Source organism: Psammomys obesus, unplaced genomic scaffold (assembly GCF_907164565.1).
Source record: "Psammomys obesus unplaced genomic scaffold, mPsaObe1.curated_primary_1811, whole genome shotgun sequence".
Classification (NCBI taxonomy): Eukaryota; Metazoa; Chordata; class Mammalia; order Rodentia; family Muridae; genus Psammomys; species Psammomys obesus.
In genome coordinates this window covers 666142-675365 of record NW_026596962.1, presented here as the reverse complement: position 1 = coordinate 675365, position 9224 = coordinate 666142, and the positions used below count along the sequence as shown (strand labels likewise).

The window sequence follows — 9224 nt, the reverse complement described above, 5'->3', positions numbered from 1 at the left end:
CCTTCCTTCCTTCCTTCCTTCCTTCCTTCCTTCCTTCCTTCTTTTGGGGTTAAATGTCACTATTAATGAGGAAATCAAGTCTTGGGTCAGGGGGAGATTTTGTCATCTTCCAAAGATGGTAGACGGATCTTCTGTGTGGCCAGTAAGTCTTGTGAAATCTATGACGCCTCTTGATAGTGAGGTTGGCTTTCCTCCCCTGGCCCTTATGCCTCATAGTCTTTGCTGTTCTTGACCTGAAATCCAGCTAGTCCCTCTCTCTACCTTCTCTGTCAGAAGTCTGCTCATTCATTACCTGTGGTTTTTCAGCCCTTCTCAGTGATAAACTTCTACTGTTGCCTTAGCTTGCTGCCAATAATTAGTCTTGGAGGTGCTGGTACCATGATGTATATTTTGGACTTTACATTCTAGAACAATGGTTTTCATCCTGAGGGTCACAAACTGTTTGGGCAAACCTTTATCTCCAAAAACATTTCCATTACAATCCATAACAGTAACAAAGTTACAGTTATGAGGTAAAACCCAACATGATTTTGTGGCTGTGAGTCACCATGACATGAGGAACTACATTAGAGTCATAGCGTTAGGAAGGTTGAGAGCCACTGCTCTAGAATGGCAGGATTCCCTTTTATGAGAGGCAGTAGAGGAAATCCTCCTGCCATGTAGGACACCCCTGTCAGCAGTGTCCTTTAAAAAGGTCTCCTGAGGTTTTCTCTGCCTTCTACATTGGTGGCCAGTTGGGAGGCCAAGCCCACGGACACATTCTATGGCTCAGTTGGTGTATGTTCCCATGTGTTGAGATCATGAGCCAAAGACAGTTTCTTCCTGTTGTCTGTTAAACAGGAATCATCAAGAAATGTGGAGATCCTACTTCATATTTCTGAGTCTTTTTGATGTAGGAGCAACAAGAGGAAGATCAAAATCAAGCTAGAGATGGGCCTGGTTGGTCTCCATGTTGCTCTTGGAATGGCTATGAGAATGCTAGCTCCCAGAGTCTTCATCTTGCCTTCTGTAATGCTCAACGATGGGAAACCAGCATCTCCCACTTGTCTGTGTCAGTGTTTGTTTGAGCTCCAGGCTGGTGATGGAGCTGGGCGTGTGCACACCCAAGAGGCTTGCTGTTCTGTTGTTTTGTTTTCATGAGTTGGTTCTTTATGTAGGTCACACTGGTTCAGAGCTCTGGATCCCCCTGCCTCACCTCTTGGCTGCTGGCAGAGTTCTCTAGGCGACAATCCTTCATCTTGATCTGTTTTGAATCTCAGGCTTAGCATAGCCCACATGGACTTTATAGATGCCTAGGGTTCAGGACTGTGTAAGGTGGATGATGAATGGAAGTCTTAGGTGAGATCAAATTTAATACTTTTATTGGTCCCATGAAAGTACCCATGAGTGCGATCGGGGTACATTTCCAGTGCTGTATTCTTCTGATGTAACTGTGTATTCATGGAGCCCCTCTCCCCTCTCCAACTCTCTTCCAGACTGCGCAGACTGTCCTGGTTGTGGTTGTGGTATTCGGCATATCCTGGCTGCCCCATCATGTCGTCCACCTCTGGGCTGAGTTTGGAGCATTCCCATTGACCCCAGCTTCCTTCTTCTTCAGGATCACTGCCCACTGCCTGGCATACAGCAACTCCTCAGTGAACCCGATCATATATGCCTTTCTCTCAGAAAACTTCCGGAAGGCATACAAGCAAGTGTTCAAGTGCCACATGCGCAAAGAACCGCTCCCCGGCGATACTAAAGAAAACAGGAGCCGAATAGACACCCCTCCATCTACCAACTGTACTCATGTGTGAAGGTTCGCTTGAGCCTCCTGTCCTTTAGCTCCCGTGTGTGTTAGAGAGAAGAGGCTATGGTGAATTATCAAGAAACATGGCAGCTTGTTCTACTGACAAAAATTCATATTGTTCTAGCTACGTTCCATAGCTGTTAAAGTGCTTTGATTGTTTAGGGAACTCCGGGGTCCACTGAAGATTATTTTCTAATTTGTTTCATCTTATAATTATATTTCTGAAACATAAGAAAATTCTATATAGTTTCTATCTCTCAAGGAGTAAAAGTCAAATAGCATTCTATAAATATGTTCTGATCTCCATGGCATAAGGCAACTTCTGTAGTGAAGAATATTTGAAACCTACATTTTAAAGCCAGTTAAATTTAGGGAAAAAGTTCCTTTTCTTCTTTCAATTTAGAGAGAAGAAATAATACCCTGTGTTTTGAAATAGAATTGTGGTCCCAGAACAGTGAATTTTATTTTATTGAACCTTTGTGGACAGGGTGGGCAGGGATGTTTTTCAAGGTCTGTTCCCCTGGGTGGCCAGAGGTCTGTCTGGGACCATGAGACCATCAAGTTCATCTCAGGAGATCAGCAGTGACTCTACTTTGAAACAGTCTGGCGAACTGGAAGGTGTAGGGTGAACTAAGCGATGCCCAGCGCGTCTGCCGGGGACTGCTGCTCTGGCAGATGCAACAGAGGGTGAGTTCCGAGAAACTGCATGTTAGAGCTTTAAGGATGTTCTTGGCAAATGCGCCTCCAAAGATCCTATGAAACCAGTCGGCCAATAATTTTTATGGGATGGAAAAATGGACAAAACTTAGCCACATGGGTAATATCCATGCCCAATAGAGAAATCAGGAGAGACATTTGATTCCGAACAACCAAAGACAAAGAATATGTGAGAGGGTATATATATATAGAGACATGCTATTTTATACAGACCTGCTTTTTTTCATTAAACTTGTACCAACAAATGTTTAATGCTCATTTGCCCCAAGTATTATTTCATGGGTTAATGTTAATTTAGAGTTAAAATCCTCACCACTTGACTTACAAGTGTAATTTTTATGACAATTTCATATTTATTTATACTTGCCATAGGAAAATGCTGTGAAAATGCTAAACTGTCCTATCTTAGAAGAATAATGATTAGATTTAAGACTTTGATATACTTTAGGAGGCAGTAAGCAAAAGCAAAACACTTTTTTTTTCTAAATCAAAAGGGTGTTGTGTCTGTGCCAAATGAGGACTCCCTCTGAAGCATCTAGTTTATGTTACAAAACAATGTCAGGTAAACCCTTGGCATGTTAACTTTTCTAGCTCCACCCATTTATTTTCGTGACCATCTCCAAGTGAACAGTGTGTACATTTGCAAAGGCCTAAGTCATTCTCTGGAAAAAGAAACCCTGCTGGAATCATGGGAAATGATGGGTTTTCAGTGGTTGCCAGGGAAGGACGGCACGCTGGCAGAGGTGGGTATTTTAAAGATAATTGTGAGCCCTTTGCATGGGTATTTGTTTGTCTGCACTTTATTCAATATTTTATCTTGAAAAGATACCTCATGTAGTTTGTGGAACCCGAAGCTGCCACTGTAGATGTTGGCGTACCTTCGTCATTCCACAGAGGTACTTGGTCAGACCTGTGTGTGAAGAGAGATTTCTTATGCTGTCAGAGCTGCCTTGTTCTCTTCTGGTCAGAGGTACCTTAGAGGAGAGTGTTTAACAATACTGTGGCTGGGGCAGGGCTCCTCAAGAAGCTATAATGGCGTGAGTGCTGGCAGCGTGTGTTCACACAACTATGGCTGGGTCTTCCTCAGACAGCAGCCTCTAAAGGTCAGGCCTACAGCAATACAGTGACGACTCACATCTGCAAAGCCCAAATTTGCTAAACACCCGTTCAAAGTGCTCCTGCTACTGGAAGATGCCTCTTGAGAACTGCCTGTCATTCTAATGATTTTCTCGTAGCCTTGTACCTGAGTGAATCTCTAAAGCAACTTAGAATCCTGATTGTAGCCTACTTTCTGCAAAGATGGGATACTCAGTGTTCCGGATGGAGTTCCTAAGAGCCTGGGCAGATCAGCCAGGAAGAGCCTGTACATGTGGCAAACTTCTTCCTGTTGTGGCTCTTCCTGTTAAGTGAGCACCGAGGTCAGCCTGGAGGCGCTGGATGACCGTGGCCCCTCTGACACAGGGGCATTCCCTGCAGCCAGGCAGAGGAGGAAATGTGTGGGCCTTTGAAGCCGGATGGCTGTGGAACTATGATTTTTAGGGTGTTTCAAAGAAAACTGATGTTTTCTCTACAAGCTCTCCTGCTTCAGCGCTGCGAGGCAGCTGTTGCTTTTGTGGGATCTTTGCTTTAGTGCAGAGATGGACTTGCATCTGCTTAACTAGCTGGAAAGTTTGCTGTTACATGTATGTACACACACCTGCACACACCCATTCCAGCTTCCTGCTGAGGAGTGCAGTCAGCAACATTCCCAAGAGGTGTTGTGATACTTGTTTTATGCCCTTCCAACCGACCACGTATGTATTCAGCAGTGTAGGAGACTGAGGCCTCTCTCTGAATATTTTAGGCAAATTATTGTTGCTTTTAACTAAATTGTTCAATTTACACATTGAGAGTAGAACAATTTCCTGTCTCCCTTTGTCCATCTTTTGTGCTTTTGTCCTCGTCTCAACTTCCTACCTCTCCAGAAGTCCTTACCTGATGTATTTTTCAGAGTTAACCTCATTTTCCCCAGATATAACAGGTCAGAGCAGAGAGTGAGCTGGCTGGGTTTATGAGTCATGTGGGGCTTGGAGCTGCTTATGACTCAGCTTCAAATTGGGACGGGGTGGATCCCTGCTTTTAGCTACCTCTCAGGCGCACAGAGATCCAGCCGTGATAACTTCACTCTGCTGACTGAAACCGCAGGTTGGGATGGCTCTGACAGGAGAGGACCATTCACTGACGTGCCTGCTTCCTCCCATTCTGGGCTACGTAGAGCCCTTGAGCCTTGCTGTACTTGGGATAAAACCACATTAAGAACAGTAAGAATGATAGGTGTGTGGCTGCACTTGGCTTTGGATTTGCTACATACATACGTATGTATCACAAATGGTGGGAACTGGAGAAATGCACGATGGGGATGGGATCATTTCCTGAGGAAGTTCAGCAAGTGCCAGTTCTCATCTCTGCTGGCTGGAAATGTTTCTCATGCTTTCAATTTCTGAGTGGCTGACTAGGGAACTGAGTCAGACCCTCAGTCATTGAAGAGTTGTATGCCAGGCTTCTTCTTGATGCTACCATAATAACCTGCCTAGCTAACCCCTTGTTTATTATTTTGGCCATATGAAACAGGTGGACAGTGAGTCTCATAATGACTGACTTGCAATGGTAACTCTATCTGCTTTAAATGGACATGATATTTGAATACTTTCCCTGTCAGAAGTGAGAAAATTGAGCTGCTTAAAAGGCTTCGCATGTTATGGATGTATGCTGCTTTTGTGTAAGGCAAGTGTGTTTCAGGTCACACATTAGATGTTCTGCTGCTTTCTTGTGCGCATGCCATGTCTCTGATTCTACCTGGTGGCTTCTCAGTGTGACAGGCTCAGATGGCACCCTGCAGGTCTGAGGTAATCCTGTCTATGCGCTGATGGTATGCTGAAACATTCACTGGCTTGGAATTTACTCCTTGATGGTCTTGGTGGTCGGTTGTGTCCTGTCAATCCTGTTGGCTCCATGAGCATCTGGGGTGCTGGGGTGCTGTTCTGGGTACAGTGACAGCCATATGGCCACATGAGTGGACAAGGAGAGGGGAAAGGAAGTGAGCCTTCTACCTCTACTTGCCCTGTGAAAATGATCCCATCTAGATTTTCTGAATCTACGCAGTTCTGGCTGGAGTTGGCGGGTTGAATAGCTGCAGGAGAGCTTATCCTGCTGCTCAGGCTTCTGTCGTCAGCTTGGGTGGAAAGTGTGGTCTTCCTGCTGAGGAGCAGACTTTAGGGCAATGCAGGCTGCACTGTGTAGCTTCAGATCCTCAGAAGTTAGAGAATTCAGCCACTGAAGAGACTTAGAGTGAACTGGGGCTCTACCTCGGATGTTTTCTAGCATCTTGGAGTATGGGAGTCCGTGCAATAGCCCCTCGTTGGCTGAGCTTTAAGCTCTGTAGGCTTCTTTGGGATAATGTCTACCACGGTTCTGCATTTCAAAAGATTAGACACTGATGATTAAATCTGGCTGATTTGTGTGTCATCAGATGCCTGTGGAGCTGCGAAGCTCTTTTTCTCCCTCAGTCAGCTTGTTTGGGGCATGGAAACACCACTGTTAAGCCACACGAAGACAGAGAAGTCAGGTCGTGGGTGACCCTTCCATATTGCATCAGGGTGGGGCCAGCCTTTCAGGGTATAGCTGACCATGCAGGCACCTGCCATTGTGCCCTCAGGAGGAAGAGATTTACTATTGACTGGAATAATTGCTAGTCCAGGAACGTCTGAGGGGATCCCAGGGATCATGATCCTGGGGTTCCTTAGGATCCATGGACCACAGCACACAAAGCCTTGCTGAACTGCTCAGAAAACCACTGGGGGACACCCAGGCTTGCTTCTGGGGCTTCTGCCCTTCAGGCGACTGGGAACCATGGGAAAACAGTGTGGAATGAGATTGTTGGCCAAGCAGCTTCCATTTCTTCAGTCTAGTAGGTGACTTTTCGTTCAATCAGTCACAAAAATCTGTGAAGCATTTCTCTGAGAAGATAACTGCGAACCCAAGCCACGTGCTGTTCCTTGTCTACGCGAATTTCTATCATCCTTCTTCACTCACTCCTTCTCAGCTGTTCTCTCCCACTTTTACTTAGCTTTAGCCACATTTCCACATGTTTCTGTCAGTGTGGAGGGATATTCAGAGCTTGGCCATGTCTTCCATATCCTCATTGCTTACTTTGGATTTAGGATGCTTCTTGGACCTCTCGACAATAATTACTTTTTAAACAGCTAAGTGTGAGACACGTAGACTTCAGGAGCAAACTGTTTCAATAACAGATCATGGGTGGTTAATCAATTTTTTCCCACAGTCAGACTGCACAAGAGGCAGCCAGACATTGCTGGAATGACAGCCCTCTGGTAGGGAGGTAGGCCTTGAGAGGGCTGTGCCCCTGAGAACTCGCTTCTGAAATGCTGTGCTCAGTGGTGGTGGTGGGCCAGCAGAATGAGTGCAACCTCAACTTGAGATCAGCAGGGTCTCCTGGGCAAGCGCCACCATGCTGTGCTCTGGGAACCCACCACTGGATCCACGTCAGTGAGAACATTCAAGCTGGTGACTGAGTTTCAGAGCCTCTGCCATATTCTTCCTGGCACAACACAAGACAAGATGAGCTGTGGGCAGCTAGGACCCATAGGGTACCTGAAAACCTTGAGGATGGACTCAGTTGTACCAGGTGATCTTGAGGATGGACTCAGAATCTGGTGATCTTGTTATTGATGCTGCTATCTTAGGTGTGGCTATTGAAAGACAGACTCCGATTGCCAACAGCTGAGGTTCAAGAACGTAGAACTAGGAAGTACTCCATCTGATTAGAAGTTAAGAAATTAAAAAAAAAAAAGAAATCATGGTTAACAAATCTTGATTGCAGCATGGTGACAGGCACCCAGCGTTGACTATAAGAGTGTTTTTACCATTGAAAGCGGGGGGAGGGGGGGTTATTGTTTTGTTTTCCTCTAGAGAATGCTGCTTATATGGAGGCAGCAAAGAAAACAGTTTGCATTAGCAGGCTCAGGGGCAGGCAGCCACACCCAAGCTTCTGGTTTTTGTGCACTGGGTCTCTCAGCTTCCAGTTAGCAAACAACTGTTCTTCACATGCATGAGGGCAGTAGACAGAGTCTAGGTCTGAGGTGTTTTTTAGACGGAGCTAAAAGATTAAAGGCAGCAACTCCAGACAGAAAGCCTAATTATATCACAGACCTATCCAGAAGCTATAAATGGCTATGTGAGGGCTGTTTTCCATGGTTTAGAGTTCTAGTGTTCCATCTTATGTTCTTATATCACGTGAGACTGGGAAGCTGACAGAGGGGAAAGGCATTCTGCTCTGTGTCTGCTGCTGAATGGCTCTGTGTGTTTCTCAAGTTCTGCCTGCCTGAGCCGTGGGCACCGTGTGTACTGCAGGGAGGAGCATGGCAGGGAGGACTCCTTTTGGGTCTATGTTCCTGGCAAGTTATTCTTGGGAGTTTGGTATCCTTGTCATCTGTAGAGGAAGGTTCTGGAAAAGATGTCTCCAACTTGGAAGTCTAGATAGTCCTGTTCTCCCTTTCTGGGGTGACAGGGGAGTGGGCAGAGGGTGTGAGTTTGCTTGGGGGGGCTGAGCAATAAAAAGTGTAGGTATTCCTTCAGCCTTAGCTTGTGCGTAGATGGGAGCAAGCATTTTCTGTGATGTCCACACTGGTTATCTGAAGGTAAAGGCAAAACCTGGGCACCTGAGGGGTGTGATAGAAGGCTTCCCTGTGTCCAGGGGTTAGAACCACTCACAGTGACTGATGGGCCTCCAAGAGCCCAATGTCACAGCTCTAGAGGAAAACAGAGTTGCCATGGGGATTTAAATCACTGTGAATTTCTACCATTTGCTTTGGTCAGATTCTTCATGCCCATCCAGCTACTGGCACAGAAATAGTCCCAGAAACATAGGGTTTCCAGAGACACCACAGACTATGACAGGCCGTCTTCAAAACAAGGCTTTCATGGCAAGGGCACTTCTGCCCCCACCCTCATCCCAACACAAAACCTTAAAATGATCTTCACAATTGTTACATATGGATTCTTGAAATCAGGGTTTTACTCACTGTTAATTAAATATGTGCATGTCTTTGCCTGTATTATTATCTCTAAGAGATAAATATAATATTGTCTGTAGCTCTCTCTACTTAAAGCTTTTGGTCAAGTAAGCAGTAAAAGTAAAGAAAAAAATCTATATATACTATAATTTGACTCTTGCTAATGACGCTGCTTAGATGCTACTGTTGAACACTGGCCTGAGTAGCTTGGTGCCTGATGATCTCTGCTATCATCCTTGTTCCTTAAGGAGCTGTCAATCAAATGTATCTCCTAATGACAGCTCAAGCATGAATGCCAATAAACTTACAAAGCAAAAACACCCCAAATTCAAAGCCCATGATTGTGTACTTAAGCCAAACCAAGTCTATCCGACATCTCCCACCCTTGTGTTCTGCATGGAATCTGCACTTGGCGAGTTGAACCAATTTTCTTTAAGTGAAAATAAAATTTGTTCTTTGAAGTGTTCTGATTGTAATGTACTTCCTTGTTGCAACTGGACTGAAACTGTGTCATTTTAAAGTTTGAGAACACAATAAAAAGTTGATGAAGCAGGTCGGTTTCTTTAGTCCCGAAGGCTCGGTGTGAAACAGACTGTGTCACGATGGTGGAAAGTTACCGCCTGTACTTATAAATGTTTTCTTACTTTCCT

General features: G+C 45.2%; 1 protein-coding gene across 1 annotated transcript in view; it reads left to right on the top strand.

The window, feature by feature from the left end:
• The window catches only part of LOC129670280 (galanin receptor type 1), a 14788-nt gene extending 11489 nt beyond the window's left edge, over window positions 1-3299 (top strand). Inside the window, exon 3 of the mRNA XM_055598771.1 lies at window positions 1476-3299. Coding sequence (XP_055454746.1) covers window positions 1476-1793 — 318 coding nt within the window. The 3' untranslated portion in view covers window positions 1794-3299. The remainder of the gene's footprint in view (window positions 1-1475) is intronic.
• The last annotated feature ends 5925 nt before the right edge of the window (window positions 3300-9224 follow it).